We start from the raw sequence: 22,716 nt of genomic DNA, 5'->3' as shown, positions 1-22,716 counted from the left end.
ACCTATTTAATGCCTCTTTCTGTTTGACTCCCCTTTGAAAATGCTCTAATTCTGCTCTTGATACAAATGTTTCTAAAGTGTAAAGTTTATTGTATATAAATAAAAGACAATTAATGTTTCAATTATATAAAATTGAAATCTTGTACTAATATTAATTTATAAATTATTCAATACTATTAGAATTGAGAAAAATATTTTTTAAAGAAGCTGGTCAATGTGATTAAAGTTCTCATTTATAAAATTAGATAAATTTTATTAATAGACAAAAAATATATTTTTAATAAAAGTTATTCAATGCAATTAAAATTCTTATATGCTTACAAATTAAACAAATCTTTATTAAAATTAATAGTTAAAAAATATTCATCCGTACTTTAAAAAATAATTTTACATTCCTTTTCAATATAAATACATTTAAATATTTGACTGAAAAATATTCCAAGCTGTTTACAAGGGCCACTTTGATCTTCAGAAGTTCTTTTCCTAAATCTTTGATAACATATAGATGTTCCAGTAATTTTTTTTTTTTCCTTTGAAGCATGAATGAAACAGAGAAAGAAACAGAGCAAAAGCAAAGACAGATGAACTGATTCTGAAATTGAAAATCCAGCCATTTCAGATTTCATTATTGAAATATAAGCATTCGCAATTATTTAACACTGTAATTTGCAAGGAAGCAACAGAAACTACCCCTGCTACCTCGAATACAACTGGCTACTGCCATTGATACACAGCTTGAATGGAAAGAAAGCTGTACTAACTGAACAGAAATAAGTATATCCTACTGGAAACAAAAGGAAAGCTCTTTCCTTTGTATCATGGAAAGAGAACAACGACATCACAAAGATGGGCTAGCTATTGCCCTCATGGTTTCCACACGATGGTGGTCTCGGCAATCATGGAAGTCACCACGTATGGATCCATGTTTGAAGCTGGCCTCCTGTCTTCAAAATACCCTTTTCCTTCTTTCTCAGTGTCCCGGCCAACACGGATGGATGCCCCACGGTTTGCAACACCCTATCCAACAGTTGGAATGACAAGAACATTAGAGTCAGATAGATATTTCAGACAAGGCATATTATTGGAGATTACACAGCACACCACAGAAGTTAGAATGGTGCTAAGACCTTCAATGGCAAACCACTACATAGGAGCTTCATGGAAAAGCACACAGATAATGACAATGCTGACAAGTTCATTCTGAAGTGCATTGGACACATTGCACACTACTTATTCAGACTATGATGGAGGGAAACAAATTTCATGATGTTCTAGGAGTTTTTACCCATAAGAAAGTGTTGATGTCAGCAGTCTCATGTCGCCCAGTGAGACGGCGCTCATTGCCTTCTCCATATGCAGAAATGTGTTCTTTGTGCCTTAGCCCAAGCTTTTCAATTGCTTTCTTGATAACCTCATAGCCTCTATCACATCTCGTGGACTTTGTACTGAAACATCATGTAAACTTCATAATGAGGAACAAGAGAAAACCGACAGAAGTACTTAATTGGTTCTTCGATCAACTTCTCAGAATCAATTAAAAACGTACCTGTAATTTGTGTGAGCACCTGCACCGTTCCAGTCTCCCTGGGATCAAACAAGGTAAATAAGTTAATAAGCTTTAAGTCCCTAGTTTTGAGCAAAGCAGAGAACACACCGTTTGAACCAAAAGGGAGAAAACAATAGCTACTGGAACCAACTATTCGAACCTGAATTGGCTTAGGATCAAAGGAGAGCACCACTCCAGCTATCTCAGTAATCCTCTGCAATTCAGAAACAAAAATAATTAGGTCTAAACAACTAGAGTAGAAGCAAAAACTCTTGTATGATCTTTGACTAAAGCTTGCTGGATTACCTCCAAAATGTAACGTGCAACCCACAACTCATCTGCAGCACAGATGCCGACTGCTGGACCCACTTGAAATTCCCACTATAAAAGATGAAGAAAGGTAAAGCTTAACATAATCAAAAACTGAGAAGAAATGAAGCAGCCTAAATCAGCAGCTTAACACTTGGAACATAAAAGGCAAAATATGGTCATTCTTACCTGTCCTGGCATCACTTCTCCATTGATGCCACTGATGTTAATTCCAGCATATAAACAAGCTTTGTAATGAGAATCAACAATATCGCGGCCAAAGGCTTTGTCGACGCCAACACCACAATAATAAGGTCCCTGTCAAGCAAAAACAAAAGCATCATATCAGCTACTACTTCTTCTCTATGAGAAAGAACTTGAATCCTCCAACATGTCCAGATGGTCATATAATTAGAAAAGCGAGTGCCTAATAGAAAAAGGAGTATATTAACAAAACTGCTTTAAGAATATGCCATCACTAAGAGCAATCACATGCTACTAATATCATCCATCCACATGGTGGCATTTCTGCAGAGATCATTACAGAAGGTTGGCACAAAAAGCAGGAGGGAGGGAAAAAAACTAATATGCTGAACACAAATGAAACTGAAATAACAGAAGCTCGTGTGAATTTATGACAGTTACTTTTTCCTTATGAAGACAAAAGTTGGGTTGCCAAATAAACAAAGTTTTAAGAAAAGACAGATACTTATGAGTCCAGCAATCAATGAATTACAGAGAACAACAAAACTAGTAAATAAAGATGAAATACAAAATAACGTTTGAAAGAAAGAAAGAAAGAAAAGAAAGCTTCATTACCTGAGGTCCGGGGTAGCCACCAAGAGGCCATCCAATGGGCCATTTAACATCCTTCTGCAACAAGGTATACTCCTGCTCAATTCCATACCTGTTCTCCCGTATCAGATTAAATCACAGAGTGTGAAGTAGTTAAAAGATTTGATTCTCCCCTTTCCCCTAAGCCTCGTCCAATTTAACCCCAAAAAAGAAGGAAGAAAACCATGGCAAGTGACGGAAAATACCAGGGTTCTTCCGCGACAACATCAGGATGGCTAAATATCTTTGCAGCAGCGCATCTCTTGTTTGTGGGAATCGGCTCACCAGCTGGAGTGTAAGCATCGCACATGACCTAAATCAATCATCAAAGTTGAAAGGTCAATTGCACGTTCTGGAAGTTAGCATTCAGTCAACCATACATTTAAGTCCAAAAAGATTGGGTTACAAATTACAAAATATAGCAGATGAAACAGAACTTACAAGAATATTGTTGCCTCTCCTAAATGGATCTTTGAAGATAGCTTGAGGACTGTTCCATTTCATTGAAAATATATATATAAAAATCGATCAGTATCTTGCAGAAAACAATAGAGGCTAAAGAACCAAATATTTCAACTTTTTTCAATAAAAGAAAAAAGATTGAAGAGAAAAGGGGAAAAAAAAACATACTATAAGATCACTTCACTATCTTCTCCAGGAGCCTGACCAGTGCTGGAACCATCATAATTCCACTTGGGAAGCTTTGAAGGATCGCTCACACGTCCAGAAACAGTCTTTACATAACAAAATTAAATCAGTCATATTACTAGAAAGTCTTATAAATGTAGACAATAGCAGAAAAACAAACAAACAAACTTTCAGAGGCGCAAAACCAATTACCCTTGCTTTGCTTCTGAGGTCCATGCCAGATCCACCAATCCTATTCATTAAACAATTTAAAAAGCAAAAAGTTTTCCATCAGTAGTAACAATGGTGAAAAGCAGGGAGAAGAAGTTAGTGATTGTTGAGACTTTGACTCAAAAGCAGCGAAAAGTTGCCTGGAAATTACTTGTGAAACTAGTGAACAATCAGAAAAAGAAGACAATCAAAAAGCAAAGTATACCCATCATTAGGATGAAGCCATCAACTGAAAATTTTTAGTATAAAAGATGAGAACTTAAGATTCTAGACAGTTTTAAGTCACAAGTATTGAATCATGGATCAATACAGTTAATGAAAAGAGAAGCTTTCTCGAAACCAAAGTTCATAACGAACTCTGTTTTGATTATGTTAGCAAGCAAAACAGAGTATAGGCGAAACCAACTAGAAATGAAAAGCAAAAAAACAAAAAGGCAAAACAAACCCATTGACGGATTCACTGAGTTAGACATATTTCAAAACAAAAAAGAAGACACGTTCAAAGAAACCAAATACACATGGAGAAATAATTGAAAGAATGGAAAACAGAAGGGGACCGACCATATGTACTCAGCAATGATTTTCTCAGTGCAGTCTGAGAGATTAAGGTTAACAAGATCTGAAAGAAGCGACATGTTCTTGGAAGGAAAAGAGTTCAAACGTTTCTTCCTCTCAAACTCTCAGCAAAGACAACGAAAGAAAGAAACGCAGACGTAGAACACAGAGGGCGGTTTGCTTTGCCTTTATATTGCGGTTACGGCGTCTGTTGTAGACTGGGCCTTCCACTGTCCGTGTTTTATTCGTGTTAGATACGAAAATATAATTAAATAAAAATAAATTATTAATAATTATTTGTATTGTTATTTAATATATATATTTAATAATAATGTAATATGATATGATTAATATATTTATTAAATAAATAGATTTAAAATATGATACGAGTTATAATTAAATATAATTTTATTATTTAAATTTAAAATTAATAATTATAATAAAATAATAATAATAACATTAAATATAATAAAATTTAACATAAATAACAGATATAAAATTTATTATCAATTTATCATATTCATACTAATAAAATTTATAATTAACATCTAATCTTAAAACAAATCAAAAGTCTAAAATTAGAGTTCGGGGATAATTACATTATTATTTTTATAAAATTTAATTTTTTAAAAAATTATTTAAATAAAGTTAAAATAATATTTGACTATTAATTTTAACAAATTGATAAATTGTCATGTATATACATTTAAACACGATTAATTAAACATATTACTCATATCAGATACTATTAAATATAAAAATATTGAAATTAAATTCAAATCTTTTTAATTTCGTGTCTTTTCATTTCGTGTTTAAAATTATCAAATTTAGTCTATTGATTTCAAAAAATAATGGAATTCTTAAAGTTTTATAATTTTATTTTTTTAAAATTTTTCATTAAAAACAATTTTATTTGTAATAAATAAATAAACAAGAATTGTACTATTAGTAACTTTTTTAATTTTTTTTATTTTAAAAAAATAAGAAGAGTGGATACTCGTACTTATCGCTCGTGGAGGGAATCTAATCGTTTATCAGAAAAGTCCAGCTTGTTGGGGTTTAATTTACCGGCTAACTTGTTTAGCCATTTTCTTTAAAAAAAATTAATCCTTCTTAATTTATTATTCCCTCTAATTTTCTTTTTCGATGCTCCAGTGGTCTCATGACTCTCGATGGCCGTGGAAGGACCAAAGAAATATTACAATAATAGTATTGTTTACGATCATATTACATTAAAATAATTATATTACATTATTAAATTTTTTTTAATAAAAAATAATTTAATTAAAGCTTTAATCAGTCTTAATTTTTTTTCTTATATTTGGTTGGCTCATGACTGTCGACCAATGCGGAGGGACGAAGGAACCAATAGTCAACTCCGTACATGTTGAGTTGGGGAGGTAATAATTGAGGGTTTTGTTTTTAATTTTTAATTTTTAATTTATATATAGGTATATAATATTATATTTTATTCATATAGTTAAAATTAAGCTCTGCCCACATTCTGACTCATATTTTATTAAATGAATTACATCTATCAAATAAATTTTATGATAATTTTGATTTTAGAGAGACACGGAGAGTAAGGTGCCTAAAATTAGTTAAAACCAATTTAATTGAGTTAATTGATAAATTTTAATTAATTTAATTTGATTAAAATAGTTATTTTATTTAAGGATATTGATTAACATGATTAAACTGAGATAATGAAAATTTTTCTCGATCAATTGAACTAATTAACTTTAAAATTATTGAAATGCAATTTATGAAAATTAAACTCAATTGGAGAGTTTAAAAAAAAGAGATTTTAGAAGATGTGAGAGTTGAAAATCCTTCTTTACTCTTTTTCTTTTTTATGAACAATTATTAACAATAAAAAACAGGAGACTTTGGGAAAAAAAAAGCCATTATTATTGTGCATCACATCTTCACATTTGCAAAAGTAAAATAAAGAAATACTAACAAATTTAGGAGAGCTGGGGAAATAATTAAAGGGTCTTTAAATGTAAGCTGTAGGTGGAGCACTTTATTTACTTTATAAGCAACAATATCTATTTCTACTTTAGCCCTGGCCCTTTCATGAAAAGTAGGGAATTGGGCGGCCATCAATTCATAATATTGTAAGCTTGGGCAACAATAATTTCGGAAACCAATTTATTTTTGGTAAACCTTTTTAATTAATGATTATTTATGATTGAGATATTAATAATCTTAAATTGAGTAAATAATTTATATGAAAATAAATTAAAAATAAACAATGATACCGACAAATTTTTTATCTAAGATTTGATAAAAAAATACATGTATCAATTTATGATAAAAGATCGGAAGTTATAAATTGAAAAATAAATCGATAATTATTTGTTGAAAGATTATTCTTAGATAATGCTTTTACGAGCTATTTGTTTTTTTATTTTTTATTTTAACTTTTTTAAAGAATTACTATAAAGCTAATGAAAACTAATATCATTATTGATTTAAAATGAATATAAAATGCAAAACTAGTTATTGTTATAAATATATGTGTGAATGCTATTATATTATGAAGAAAAAAGTTCAGTTCAAATTAAACAGCACAATAAGGCCAGACACAAGAAGTATAGTCTGATTTGAACTCTTATATTTTATTATAAATATCTAGATTTTTATATAGATTAGATTGGATTACGATTAAGATTTAATCTATCTAAGTCAAATTCCTTAAATATTATTTTTATCTTGTAGATTCTATCAAAATAAAGAGTTACTAGTTCTCACTTTATTTGTAAATACACATTGAGATAAGATTTTTTTAAGAGCAAATAAGACCTTCTTACTTCCCTTAAATACTTTCTCTTATAATTGTTCTTTCAAATTATATTTCATAACACGTTATTAGCAAAATTTTCTACTCTCTCGAGTTTTGGTATTATTTAATTTTCATCATCCTCAAGCTTCAAAAGAATTTCAATGGTTGATCTTTGATTTTTTATTTTAGAAAATCAAATACATAACTTGATATCTCTTTGATGTTTTCATTCCTTGAAAATCAGTCTTAATGTGAATTATACTATTATATAGTATTTACATATTTGGTGTTAGAAAATAATGTATTTCATAAAGTTCCAACATCTAACATTGTCAAGATACATGAAAGGTGAATGCTTTATATATGAAAACATACTATGGGCTTGTTGCAAGCAAGAAAAATAGAGTGGGTTCACGCGCACACAAGATTGGGTCAGATCTTGAGAAATTTTAGATTTCCCCCCACTTGCGTGCGAATAAACACGTGAGCTATGCTCAAGTGAACTTTTGTATCTTGGCATTAATTTTTTTAAAGTTTTCAGCCTTGATTGAATCATACTCAAACTCTACCTAGCTTTATGGTTTTGCTTCAATGTTTATCTGACTAAGTTCTACAATGGATACCTGAGTAGCTGATCAGGTTTTTCTCTAACTCCCTAAATCTTTTTCTCAACTCTCTAATCTGGTTCAACGTTCACCTTATTTGGTGCAACATTCGCCTCACTCTATGCTTGTAAATACAACCTCACACCTTCACTCTCAACACACACCAAAGCCTTTCACCTTCTGAGTGTTCTTTACTCATCTTCTTCGCCTCCTTTCTTTAATAGTTATGTTTTTTCTCTGTTTTTGTTGTTCCTGCCATCCCTTAATAGTTAATGCAAACTACTAAGGAATGGTCTGTTGAATTTTAGAAGATAATCGTTATAGTCTTTTCGCATCAAGTTTTATACTTCGAAGGGGTAGAAATTATTTTTAAGGACAGTGATATCACGTTTCAGACTTTTTCTTATTTTTTTTACTTATTTTATTTTATATTCCTTGTTTCTCTTAATTTTTCCTAACAATCTTAAGGATAATAGATTCTCACGTTGATAATGCTACTACCACTATTCCTACTGCTGCATCTGCCCGTACTACCACCACCACTGTCAATGGTTCCGCCATGGCTCCCACTGCGTTGATCGTTCTTCCTATGCCTTTGGCTCCATATGCCAAACCATTTTCAGATATTTCCCAAATAAAAGTCTTTGATGGAAAAAACTTCAAAAAGTGACAAGAGATGATTTTTTCAATCCTTGATGTTCATGGGGTAGCTTTTGCGCTAATTGATTCCAAGCCAGATGATGTCAAGATATTGGAACCATGGATGCACACAAATAAGGTATGCAAGCATACAATTATTAGTACACTTTCCAATGAGCTATTTGATGTATAAAGAAGCAAAGCAAATATAGGAGTCAATAATTACTAAATACACTGCTGAAGATGTTGAAAAATAAAAGTTCATGATTAGCAACTTCTATCGTTGGAAGATGACTGATGATAAGCACATCAAGAGTCAAATCAATGAATACCACAAATTGATGGATGATTTGAAGACTGAAAAAATCAACTTGCAAGAAAGGTTCGTTATGGGTTGCTGATTGAGAAGCTACCAGAATTTTGGAATGGATACAAGCAGCAACTAAAGCACAAGGAAAAAAAATTGTCACTTGCAGATTTGATTATTCACATCATCTTTGAAGATACAACCCGAAAGGAGATAAAGACCTCCAAAGCTAAGGAAGTTGCAACTAAAGTCAACCTGGTACAAGGCAGAACCCAGTGTCAACAAAGGTACCACTACAAACCTGATCATAAACCCAAAGTTCCTTATCCCACCTTCAAAAAGAATGGTAGTTTTGTTTGTGAAAAATCAGGGCATCATGTAGCACAATGTAGGAAAAAAGCAAAGGAAAATGACAAACCTGCTAATTCAAGAGTCAACTTGGTCAAAGCAAATGAGTCCGATGATGTAATTGCTGTGGTCATTTCACAAGTAAATATGGTGGCCAGTGTGAAGGACTGGGTGGTAGACTCGAGTGCTACCAAGCATATTTATGCAAACAGAAATACTTTTACCTCCTATACTCCAATAGGGGAAGGAGAAGAGACAATATACCTTGGTGATTCTCAAACTACTCAAGTTCTTGGTAAAGGAAAAGTCTCTCTCAAGCTCACATCTGGCAAGACCCTAGCTGTAAATGATGTTCATCATGTTCCCAATATAAGGGCAAACTTGGTATTTGTGACCTTATTAGGCAAGGTTGGGGTGCAAGTGTCATTCGAATCTGACAATATCGTGATGATAAAAAATAATATATTTGTGGGTAAGGGTTAATGCAATTAAAGACACTTTGTACTTAACATTTGCAATGTTTTAAATGAAAATACTAGTTCTTATACTTATATGATTGATTCTGTTGATTTATGGCATGGTAGACTAGGACATGTTAGCATTTCTTACATTAAGAAAATGCAATCACTTGGTTTAATTTTTGGTATTAAAAATGGATGCTTTAATAAATGCAAAATATGTGATGAAACGAAATCAACTAAGAAATCTTGTATTTCAGTGAACAGAAAATCAGAATTATTAAGTTTAATACATACTGACTTAGGAGATCTAAAACAAATTATGACTAGAGGTGGTAAGCAATACTATATTATATTTATTGACTATTATTCTAAATTTACTAAAGTTTATTTACTTAGGCATAAAGATGAAGTTTTGGAGATGTTTATTAAATATAAAGCTGAGGTAAAAAATCAACTAAATAAAAGGATAAAAAAGTTAGATTAAATAGAGGGGGTGAATATATACCGATAAATGATATTTGTGAAAAAGAAAGAATAATTCATAAAATTACGCCTTCATATTCTCTTGAATCAAATGGTGTAGCAGAAAGAAAATATAGAATATTAAAAGAAATGATAAACTCTATGCTTGTTAGTTCTAATGCATATGAAAAATTGTGGAGTGAAGTTTTATTATCTGCATGTCATATTCAAAATAGAATACCTTATAAGAAAACTAGTAGGATAACTTGTGAATTATAGAAAGGTAATTCTCTTAATTTAAAATATTTGAAAGTGTGGGGGTGTTTAGCTAAGGTAATGCCTCTCGAATTTAAGAAGAGAAAAATTAGTTCTAAGACATCTGATTGTATATTTATTGGTTATGCTAAACATAGTGCTACATATAGATTTCTTGTATTAAAACGTGATGTTCTTGATTATAATACAATTATTGAAAGAAAGAATGCTAAATTTTTTGAGCATATTTTTTTATTAAAAACTGATACAATTTCTCATGCACCCTTTAGTAAAAATGATTTTCAAATACAAAATGATGATTTGAGAAGAAGTTAAAGACCAAGGAAAGAAATTTCTTTTGGCAATAATTTTTATACTTATCTTGTAGATAATGATCCTTTAACTTATGCTGATGTTATTTTTTTCTAAAGAAAGTTCATTTTGGAAAGAAGGCATGTAAAATGAGATTGATTTGATTTTACAAAATTAAACTTAGGAATTAGTTGATTTATCACCTAGAACCAAACCAACTGGTTGCAAATGGATTTTTTTTAAAAAAATTTAATCCTGATAGTTCTATTGATAAATACAACGCTAGATTAGTTGCAAAAGGTTTTACTCAAAAATAAAATGTTGACTATTTTGATACTTTTGCTCTAGTAATAAGAATTGTATCTATTCGTGTTTTATTTGCCTTAACTTCAATTTACAAACTTGTTGTTCATCAAATAGATGTAAAAACTGCTTTTTTTAAATGGTGATTTAGAAGAAAAAATTTATATGACACAACTCGAGGGATGTGTTCTTCCTGGTCAAGAAAACAAAATTTGTAAATTGATTAAATCTTTATATGGCTTGAAACAAGCACCAAAACAATGGCATGAGAAATTTGATCAAGTTCTTGTTAGTAATGGATTTTCTACTGTAGGAGTTGTTAAATGTGTGTATACAAAAATTATTGATAATAAATATGTGATTATTAGCTTATATGTTGATGATATGCTTATTTTTGGTACAGGCATTGATATGGTTAATCAAACAAAATGTTTTTTTGCTTCTAAATTTGATATGAAAGATCTGGGAGAAGCCAAAGTTATTTTGGATATTAAAATCATAAGATATGATAGTGGCTTAATGCTAACACAAGAGCATTATATTAAGAGACTCCTTAAAAGGTTTGGACATTTTGATGTCACACCTGTGAGTACTTCTTATGATAGTAATATCCAATTAAAGAAAAGTAGAGATGATAGTATAGCTCAGTCTTAGTATGCACAAATTATTAGGAGTTTGATGCATTTGATGAATTATACTCAACTAGATATAGCGTATGCTGTGTGTAGACTTAGTAGATATACATAAAGTCCCAATAGAGATCACTAGACTGCCTTAAGTAGGGTGATGAAATATTTGAAAGGTACCATGAACTAAGGTATTTTATATAATGAATTTCCCGCTATATTAGAAGGATATAGTGATGCTAATTGGATCTCAAATTCAGATGAGACGAAATCCATGAGTAGTTATGTATTCACCCTTGATAGAGGTGCTATAACTTAGAAATTAGCCAAATAAATAATAATTGTTAAATATACAATGGAGTTAGAATTTGTAGCTTTAGAATTGGCTGGCAATGAGGTTGAGTGGTTGAGAAACTTCTTAGCAGATATTTCATTGAGAATGAAACCAACACCTTCTATGTCTATGCATTGTAATTGCTAAACGGTAATAGCCATTGCAAAGAAAAAAACTTTCAATGGTAAAAATAGACACATTCATTTGAGACATGATGTAGTAAAGCAGTTGCTTAAAGATGGAATTATATCCATTAATTATGTGAAGTCAGAGCTGAATTTGGCCAATCATCGAACTAAACCCCTAGGAAAAAAGTTAATTAATGCTACATCGAGGGGAATGGCACTTAAGCCAAATAAGAAAATCAACAAATAATGGTAACCCAACCTATGTGATTAGAGATCCCATGAATTAGGTTCATATGGGTAATAATAAGTTATTTGTTGATAAATTAATACACTATTGAAATTATTGTTCCTCTTATGATGTGTGAGTAGTACAAAACTATAATGCAGGAGAGGTTGAGCGAAACTCTTAATGCATTCCGTATCCCTTATGGGTAGTATATTATATTGCAGTATACACTTGATGGAATCAACCTATATAAGTGTGGATTAAGGCCATTCTTATGAGAATTATGGCAAATTCTCTAGAGCACTTATGAATAACCAGGTATGCGCATGGCCTATTAGCGCAAAACCGCATTGAACAACAGAAATTGTGGGAGTGTAATGTGATTGATGAAAACTATATTTCACATAAAGAATTTTAGTTCATATAAGTTACAAACTTCAACAAAATTCTGTGACTTATGTTTTATTCTTTCTAGGGTGATTCATAGCTTAAAAAGCATTAGTCACGATGCATTACACTTAAATGAAATTTGACCCAGTAAAACTTCTTATAAAATCATATGAAATATGTGAGGGATTGTTGGAAAATAGTGTATTTCATAAAGTTCAAACATCTCACTTTGCCAAGATACATGAAAGGTGAATGCCTTATATATGAAAGCACACTATGAGCTTGTTGCAAGCAAGGAAAACATAGTGGGCTCGCGCGCACACAAGATTAGGCTAAACCTTAAGAAATTTCAAATTCATCCCCTACGCGAGAATATACACGTGGGTTGTGCCCAAGTGAACTTTTGTACCTTGGCATTAATTTTTTTTTAAAGTTTTCAGCCTTGATTGAATCATACTCAAACTCTACCTAGCTTACTTGGTTTTGCTCCAATGTTTATTTGACTAAGTTCTACAACAGATACTTGAGTAGCTGACTTGGTTTTTCTCTAACTTCCCGAGTCTTTTTCTCAACTCCTTAATCTGGTTCAACGTTCACCTTATTTAGTGCATCGTTTACCTCACTCCATGCCTATAAATACAACCTCACACCTTCACTCTCAACACACACCAAAGCCTTTCACCTTTTGACCTTTCTTTACTTATCTTCTTCGCCTCCTTTCTTCAATAGCTGAGTTCTTTCTTTGTTTCTGCTATTCTTGTATCCCTTAATAGTTAGTGCAAACTACTAAGGAAGGGTATATTGAATTTTAGATGATAACCGCTACAGTCATTTTGTACCAAGTTTCATACTCCAAACGGACGAAAATTATCCTTAAGGACAGTGATACCACGCCTCAAACTTCCTTTTACTATTTTTACTTATTTTATTTTATATTCCTTGTTTCCCTTAAATTTTTCTAACATTTTTTCCTTGATTTATTAAATCAGGTTGAGCATGAGTATATATATGATATTTATATGATTTATTTGTTAAATTTTGACCATTATTTTACTCAACATATGCAAATCTATCTTTGATATTGTGAGATTTTGTATAAGACATTTTTAAATTAAACATATGAAATTGACTTTGAATGATATCTGACTTTGTTTGATATCTATTTTACAACAAGTGAAAACATTATACATTGAGTAATCCAAAAATACATTTTGTTTTAGATTTCATGTCTTTTTGTGGTTAAGCAAAATAGCAAGCTACTAATGAAAAATCAAGAACCTTGTCCATTCTTTGAAGTGAATGCTATATCATTTAATAATTATAGTCATGGACGTGAAAAAAGTCACCATAATTATTGTAATTTTGTTAGTTACACAAATCATTATTTTAATAATAAGAATGCTTTTAACCCATCAAGAATGGATGAATACTTTTAACCCACTAAGAATGGATGAATAATAAAGAGAATGGATGACTAATAAAGAAATATAAGAAATAGACAAAATTGAACAGAATAAAAAGAATACAAAACAATGTCTGTTATTGATGTGACATGAAAGACTATTGATCACATACGTATTATACGCTAAAACATCTTATTAAACTTTATCAAGTATCATTAAAAGTTACAAAAAGAAAAATATATATATGCCGAAACAAATTTTGTTCAAGATATTTTACCCTAGGGCAAGTTGATATAACACATCAAAATGTCACTTTAAAGAAGGAATTGATCATGTGATTGATGATTAAAATATCCAAAAATAAAATTTCTTAAACAATTTGTTGGTTAAAGGAACGTGTGACTTGTCAACTAAAGAAATTCTAACAATATTATATAAGGATACTACAGCTTGCGTAACTTAGTTAAAGGAATGATACATTGAAGATGTTAGTACAAAACATATTTTCCTAAAACTCTTCTTCACTCTTGATTTTTAAGAAAAATGTGATATTAGTATTCAACAAATTCGTTCAAGTGACAATCTAACAGATTTATTCATCGATATGCTTCCTACTATAACGTTTGAAAAGCTGGTATAAAAGATTGAAATGCATCGTTTTAAAGATTTCAAATAATGCAGTCATCAAGGGGAGTAAAATACACAATTTACTCTTTTCCTTCATCAAGATTTTTCTCATTGTGTTTTTCTTAGTAAGGTTTTTAATAAAGTGGTATTTCAAAAGCATATTCTTGAAAAGAATTATGTATTCTTTTTCTTTCATTTAGATTTTTTTTCATGAGGTTTTTTTAAATAAGGTTTTAACAATGTATATTCTTAATACAATAGATATTTAAAAGAGAGTGTTATGAATATATATGTGAATGTTCATTATGTTATGACGCAAGAAGTTCATACCAAATCAAACAATGCAATAGGCCAAACACAAGAAGTATAATCTAATTTAAACTCTTAGATTTGATTTTATATATATATATATATATATATATCTAGATTTGGATATAAATTAGATTGGATTAAGATTATGATTTAATCCATCCATATCAAATCCCCATAAGCATTACCTTTATTTTAAAAATTTTATCTAGATAAGGGGTTATTCGTTTATAAATAGGCCCTTACTTTGTTGTAAACATACACTTAAATAAAATTTTCTTACTCCTTTTAAATATTTTCTTTCATAGTTATTCTTTTAAGTTATATTTCATAATAATCATAATATAATTACTTTATATAACAATAGAATCATACATTTTGTCATCTAAAAAAATTACATATATTTTGTATATAATACTTCATCATTTTTATTTACTTTTGTATCCAAATATGTTTTTTACTTTTGCTTTCTTTGCAAAAACTCTAACAAAAGAAATTTATTTTCAATATATCAAATAGAAATAAAAAATATTAAAAATATGTAACTTGTAACAACATGCAAGATAAAATTATGGGAATGAAAATATAAATGCAAGACTATTTTATCCTTCTATAAAAAATAATAAATATTTTTTTATTTATAATTCACAAAAAAATTTTATTTAAATGTTCTTTTATATATTTCTTTTTAAAAATAAAATATAATAAAAGTAACAACGAAATAGAGACTAAACTATCAATTAAAGGAAGAGGTAAATTTTGACAAATTCCAAATATTTCTCTTCTTCCCTTTGTAATGAGTATTTTTTTTTTAAGAGTAATAAAAGACAAAAAAGAATGAAAGGCAGTTGGACATTATAAACATAAAGAATAAATTACAAAAAATACTTTATAACTTGAGGTAGAATAAATTTGTCTTTTTAGATTTAAAATTTGATACTTAATTATTCTATATTTGTATATATCCCTACTTTTTAATTTATTATCATTAATTTAATTTTTTAATTTTAATAACATTATTAATATTAACTTAATAAAATAAAAAAATTCTAATCGTCTTAGTCTTAACAATATAAAACATTAATAAAAATGATTAATATTTAATGCATTGACAGTGAATAGTTTCTATACATTGCTAACTCACCAAAATATGACATCTCATTAATGAGGTAAAATTAAAAATCTTTAAGGACTGAAAATTCAATATTAAAAAGTTTATAATAATTAATTAAACAATGTTATGAATAAATATGTGAATGTCTATTATGTTATGACTCAAGAAGTGAAAACCAAGTCAAACAGCCTAATATGCAAGATACAAGAAGTGTAATATGATTTGAACTTTTAGATAGAATTAGATTAGAATTGTGATTCAAGAGATTGTTGGCTTATAAATAAGTCTTTCACTTCATTTGTAAATACATACTTGAATAAAATCTTCTTATTCCCTCTAAATTCTTTCTCTTATATTTCTCTTATGGTTGTTTTTTTTAGATTTATTTCGTAACACGTTATCAACGCAATCCTCTCTGATCTCTTAAGTTGTAGAATTATTATGTTTTCATCATCTTTAAGCTTCGAAAGGATTTTAATGATTCAGTTTTGATTTATAGTTTTAGCAAATCAGGTAAATGTTGCTATTATTTTGTTTTCATTATCTCCAAGCTTTAAACGGATTTCAATGGTTGGTCTTTACTTTTTGGTTGTAACAAATCAAGTGAGTGACTTGATATCTCTTTAATATTTTCATTCCCTAAAAATCGACCTTAATATGAATTTTGCTATCATATAGTATATATTATATTATGTCCCTTGATTGGAAAGTGAATTTACTATTATATTAATGTCCATTCCTTGAAGTGAACGTGACAAATGAGCTATTAATCAAAAAAATTATAAATTTGTGCATTCCTTGAAGTGAATGCGACATCATTTAATAATTATGGTCATGGTCATGAATCTATTTATTTCCTAAAGTGAATGCCACATCATTTAATAATTATGATCATATACACTATCACTATTTTAATTCTAAGATTAATTTTATCACTAGAAGTGGATGAAAAATTTTATCATCAGAATCTAAGAATAATTTTACCACAAGAAGTGGATGGATAATTTTACCATAAGAATCTAAGGACAATTTTGCAACCAGAAGTGGATGGATAATTTTACCACCAGAAGTGGATGAATGTCATAACCCATTGACCCACCAAAAGTGAATAACCCATCAAACCAAAAAGGTAGATGAATACTTTCAACCCATCAAAAGTGTATGAATAATGAAAAGACAAAAATGGAAAGAATAAAAGGAATATAGAAAACATATTGTCATTAATGTGGCATGAAAGACCATTGGTTACGTACTAGTTATACGTCTTGAATTTTATCAAGTATTACTGAAAACTAAAATATCTTGTGATGATTTTAACCATGGCAAAGTTGATATAGTACATTAAGATATTTGTCCACCCTAAAAGACAAATTGTTATATAATTAGTAACGAAAATATCCATGGTTGATTTTCTTATCCTAAAAAAGGAATTGATCATTTAATCGGTAATGGGAATATATGAGAATTAACTTAATAGTAATTGGTATATTTTAGTATAATTGTATTATGAAGATGTTTTAATATGCTTTTATTATATCTAAATAATATGTTCTTATTATGTGTTTTAATTATATATTTAATACTATTTCATGTTAACTTGTAAATTTCTTATTGTATATATTTAATTTTATTAAAGAAAATATAGATCTTCATCTTATTATATCTAAGATCAATAATGTAAATATATGTCTAACAGACATTGCTACAACACACACTATATTTAAAAATAATAAAAATATGTCCTACTTGACAATGAAAAAAAAATCAATGTCAATTCAATATCTGGTAGTAAAAATTAATTGAAGGCTCTAGAAGAGCTAATATTTTACTACCTTGAGGAATAAAGTAATAGAAGATATATTATTTTCTATTAAGTCTCAAAAAAATTTATTAAGCTTTAAAGATATTTATCTGAATAGATATCATATTGAGACAACGAATGAAAAAGACATGTAATACCTTCATATTACATCTATTATCTCAAGCAAAAAGTGCGTGTTGAAAAAAAAATTACTCGCTCTGTTTTTAGAATTAAACTATACAAATATTAGAATACTTGAAACTCATAGTAAACTAAAAAGTTTACTAATGATTTTAATATTTGGCATGACTGATTAGACCATCCTAGATCAATAATGATGCAAAAAAAATGATTAAAAATTTATATGATCTTTCATTGAAAAACCAGAAGATTTTTCAATTTAATGAATTTTATATGCTGCTTGCTCTGAAGGTAGATAAATTATAAGGCTATCATTAGCTAAAGTTGGGATTGAATTCCCTCAGTTTTTGCATAATATTTAAAGTTATATGTGGATTCACATATCCACCATGTGAATCATTTAGATATTTTACAATTTCAATCAATGCATTAACTAGATGGTCACATGTTGCTTATTATGAGCTTGCAATTTGGCATTTGCAACCATTCATTTGCAAACACATTTTTTTAGTTATATAATCAAGATTATTTGTCTTGACAATGCTGGTGGATTTACATCTCAAGCTTTTAATATTGCATATTAGCTGGAATAATTATTGAATAGCCCATTGCTTATGTTTATACACAAAATGGTCTAGCTGAATTATTTATTAAACACTTTCAACTGATTACGAGGTCATTACTTATGAAATTCAAACTCCCAATGCCTGCTTGAGGGCATGCCATTTTGGATGTAGCAGCATTTCTATGCATCAGGCTAAAAGAATTATTATAAATTCTTACTATACAATTGGTTTGTGGTCAGGAACCAAATATTTCTCATCTAAGAATTTTTGGATGTGCCGTATATGTTTCAATTGCTCCACCACAATACACAACGATAGGTTCTCAAAGGAGATTAGGAATATATGTTGGATACGAATCTCCATTTGCAATTAAGTATTTAAAATTATCAATATGAGATTTATTCATGACAAAGTTTGTCAATTGTCATATTGATGAAACAATTTCCAATATTAGGGGGAGAAATATAAGCATCTGCAAAAAAAAAAATTCTTAAAATGAATTATCATTATCTAGTTTTGATCATCGCACAAATCAATATGAACTTGAAGTTCAAAAGATAATTTTTTAACAAAATATAATAAATCAGTTGCCAGATGTATTTACTGACCTAAAAAAATAATTAAATCTTATATACTAGCTGTAAATACTCTTATTAACATTAATGACATTGTCGAACAAAGCACGTCAAAAGCAACTAATTGGTTCTAAAAATAAAATTCTAAAAAAAAAAGTAAATATTTAAGATGGTTAGAAAGAGGAAGTAGAAACTCTATAAGAGGCCCCTGACATAATTGATAAACATTTCAAAAGAAATTTAGATACCCGAAATCAGTGAAAATAAAGAGATCTCAATAAATTATGTCATGATAGAAAAAGATGAAACCTGTAAATAAACGTCGATGATATTTTGTATATAATATAGAGCTCAATATTATGAAAGAAAAATGAGAATCTTAAACTTTTATTTATTGAAGAATGTAGACATAGAAATGATTGGCCAATGTGGAAAGATGCAATTAAGGAGAAATTGAATTTATTTGCAAAACATGAAGTTTTTGAACTTGTAGTCTGTACACCAAATAGTGTTAAACCAATGAAATATAAATGGGTATTTGTACGAATATGAAATGAGACAATGAGATTATGAGATATAAAGCATGGTTTGTTGCACAAGGTTTACCAAAGATCTAGTATTGAATATGAAGTGATATATTCTCTATGGTGGATACAATTACAATTCTATATTACCTAGTCTAACAATATATGAGAAGATTGAAATGCGTCTAATGAATGCAACTACAGCCTATTTATATGGCTCATTTGATATTGATATCTATATAAAAAACCTTGAAGGATTTAAAAGGCCTGAAGCATAAAAATTTGAATTCTAGAAAAATTTACTCAATTAAATTAAATAAATATTTATATGGATTAAAGTAATCTAGACACATGTGGTATAATCGCTTAAGTGAATATTTATTAACAGAGGGCTATAAAAATAATCCTATATGCTCATATGTTTTATAAAAGGGTTTAGATATGAATTTATTATAACTGCTGTTTATGTTGATGACTTGAACATTTTTGAAACTCCTGAAGAGTTATCAAAAGCCGTGGATTACTTAAAGAGAGAATTTGAGATGAGAGACTTTGGAAAAATAAAGTTTTGTTTGGATCTTTAGATTGAACACTTAGCAAATAGAATTTTTGTCCATTAATTAAATTATATCACAAAAATGGTAAAATAATTTTATATGGACAAAACACATTCATTGAGTTCACTAATAGTTGTAAGGTCACTAGATGTGAAAAAAGTCTTTTTTTGACCTCGTGAGAATAATGAAAAACTTTTTGGTCCTAAAGTACCGTATCTTATTGCAATTGAAGCACTAATGTATCTTGCTAGCAATATATAACTTGATATATCAATTGCTATGAATTTATTAGCAAGATATAGTTCTTTTTCAACTCAAAGACATTGAAATGGAATTAAACATATATTTCGATATCTCAAATGAGCAATAGATATGGGCTTATATTATTCAAATGCATCAACATAAAATTTAATTAGTTATGCAAATGCAGGATATTTATCTAATCCACACAAAACTCGATCCTAAACAGGTTTCTTATTCATAAGTGGAGGTATGACTATTTCATAGTGTTTTGTAAAATAAACGATAGTTGTTACTTCTTGTAACCATGTAGGAATTTTAGCAACTCATGAGCAAGTCATGAATGTGTCTGGTTCAGATCTGTAACTCAACATATTCAAAAAATGCGTGGCTTGTCAACTAAAAAGGAAATTCCAATAAACATTATATGAAAATAATACTGCTTGTATAGCATAATTAAAAAAAGGATACATTTAAGGCGATAGGACTACGCATAGTTCACCAAAATTCTTCTTCACTCATGATCTTCAAAAAAATGGTGAAATTAGTGTTCAACAAATTCAGTCAAGTAATAATCTAGTAGATTTGTTCACCAAAGCTCTTTTTACTATAATATTTAAAAAGTTAGTACAAAAGATTGAAATGCATTATTTTAAAAATCTCTATAATACAACTATTAAGGAGAGTAAAATACACGCTCTACTCTTTTCCTTCATCAAGGTTTTTCCCATTGGGTTTTTCTTGATAAGATTTTTAATAAGGTAGTATTTCAAAAGCGTATTCTTGAAAAGATTATGTACTCTTTTTCCTTCACTTGGATTTTTTTCCCATGAGATTTTTTCCTTGTAAGGTTTTAAAAGGTATATTTTTAGTACAATGGGCATTCAAGGAGGAGTGTTATGAACAAATATGTGAATGTCCATTATGTTATGACCTAAAAAGTGTAACCAAGTTAAATAACCCAATAGGCAAGATATAAGAAGTGTAATATGATTTGAACTTTAAATAGAATTAGATTAGAATTATGATTCAAGGGATTATTGGCTTATAAATAGGTCTCTCACTTTATTTGTAAATGCATACTTGAATAAGATCTTCTTATTTCCTCTAAATTCTTTTTCTTATATTTCTCTTATGGTTGTTCTTTTCAAATTTATTTCATAACAAATAAAAAAAAATATTTTCATTTTTTAATCTCTTTCATATGCTCTTTTTCTTATTCTCATCTTTAATCTCTCTCCAACTCCATCTTTTTCTTGTCTTCTTCCATTATCTCTCCAACTCCATCATCTTCTTCTCCTCTTCTTTCATTAAAATTAAGTTTTGCAAAATTCTACAATTTTAAGAGCAATTTTTAGATTCTTTTCTTTTTCTTTTTTAAAGAGATTAAGAAACATACCTTTGCCAGAATTCAGATTTAATTAAGGCAATTAAGAGTCTTATCTTTAGACATTGGAATGTAGTTGCCAGACATGTTTTTAGAAAAGGGAATAGAGTTGCAAATCTTATGGCAAAAAATTAGATGAATATAGATAGATTTGTAGTTTTTGTCAAGCCTTCACATGAGATTGATGCTATTTTGCTTCAAGATATAATGGGGTTACGTTTCTCACGTCTAATAAAAGTATAATTTGATTGTCAAAAAAAATAAACAAATAAATTTCTTTCACTTAAAATTTAAAGTACCACATGTTTGCATGGCACAAGATGATGAGCATAAAAGTGCCACGTGTCCTCAAAATTGAAATCGTGGGTACTGATCTCAACTAAATTTTGACTTCCCATGAGAACTGTTTTATTTTTATTTTTTTAAAATAAATCTTTTTTTATATAATATTGTATCCATGATATTTAACCTAATATTAATTTATAGTTTTATATATTAAACACCTTATTAAAAGTATAAATTATTGAAGTAATGTTATGTATCTACTAAATTAGTTAATAAAATTACTTCAAAATCAAATGAAATCTTAATCTTTTTAAAAGAGAATAACAACTATTAAATATAAATTATTGTTATTTACAACTAGCTATCGTTCTCTCTTTATGTACAATCAAAGTATTATTCTTTCTCTTTTTATTTTCTTGTACTTGTCTATATAACCTAACCTAAAGTCTTAAACATTTTTAAAGTAATACTACTACTATTACGCCACACATTTCAATTATACGACTCACAGATGACATGAATGTAATAAATGAAAATTTATAAGTATTTATTTTAAGTAAACAATGAACTAATTGAATTGTTGAAAATTTTAGTAATATTTATATATGTCATAATACTTTAAAATATTATTGAATTATTTAAAAATATTTAAATAACACTTTATTTTTTATTATATTTAATTAAATTTTTATATTTATTTGGGTCAAATATATAAAATCTTATAATTAATGATTGAAGAAATATCATTAGTTAAAATATCACTTATCATTTTATATTTACAGAACACAAACATAGTGCTAATATGCAAAATGAAAAAATATAATATGATAATATCATCATGGCACATCAATATATCACGTTATCATGTACTGTAACATATTAATATCTCACGTGACATAAA

The 22,716-nt window shown here is 28.8% G+C and overlaps 1 protein-coding gene across 1 annotated transcript; it reads right to left on the bottom strand.

The window, feature by feature from the left end:
• Positions 1-587: 587 nt before the first annotated feature.
• Positions 588-4,287, bottom strand: LOC110426925 (glutamine synthetase cytosolic isozyme 2). The gene is made up of 12 exons (XM_021442263.1): positions 4,109-4,287; positions 3,530-3,569; positions 3,320-3,423; positions 3,131-3,179; positions 2,896-3,002; positions 2,675-2,762; positions 2,045-2,173; positions 1,853-1,927; positions 1,707-1,760; positions 1,547-1,584; positions 1,286-1,445; positions 588-1,017 (listed from the first exon to the last, which is right to left on the bottom strand). The coding sequence occupies exons 1-12, from the start codon at positions 4,180-4,182 to the stop codon at positions 865-867; spliced, it is 1,071 nt and encodes a 356-aa protein (XP_021297938.1). The 5' UTR covers positions 4,183-4,287; the 3' UTR covers positions 588-864.
• Positions 4,288-22,716: the final 18,429 nt, after the last annotated feature.

The sequence above is a fragment of the Theobroma umbraticum genome, unplaced genomic scaffold (assembly GCF_002168275.2).
Source record: "Theobroma umbraticum cultivar Fairchild unplaced genomic scaffold, ASM216827v3 scaffold_239.1, whole genome shotgun sequence".
Taxonomy (NCBI): Eukaryota; Viridiplantae; Streptophyta; class Magnoliopsida; order Malvales; family Malvaceae; genus Theobroma; species Theobroma umbraticum.
Note: the sequence above shows the minus strand (reverse complement) of the source record. Positions and strands in the feature narration are given on the sequence as shown.

What these genes read in the sequence shown, in the direction of transcription:
- LOC110426925 (XM_021442263.1), bottom strand. Translation starts at nt 4,182, where the DNA reads ATGTCGCTTCTTTCAGATCTTGTTAACCTTAATCTCTCAGACTGCACT. An exon ending in ATCATTGCTGAGTACATATG is followed by an intron (nt 3,570 to 4,108) that starts GTCGGTCCCCTT and finishes TTTAATGAATAG; the next exon opens with GATTGGTGGATCTGGCATGG. An exon ending in GGTGCTCACACAAATTACAG is followed by an intron (nt 1,446 to 1,546) that starts GTACGTTTTTAA and finishes ATGATGTTTCAG; the next exon opens with TACAAAGTCCACGAGATGTG.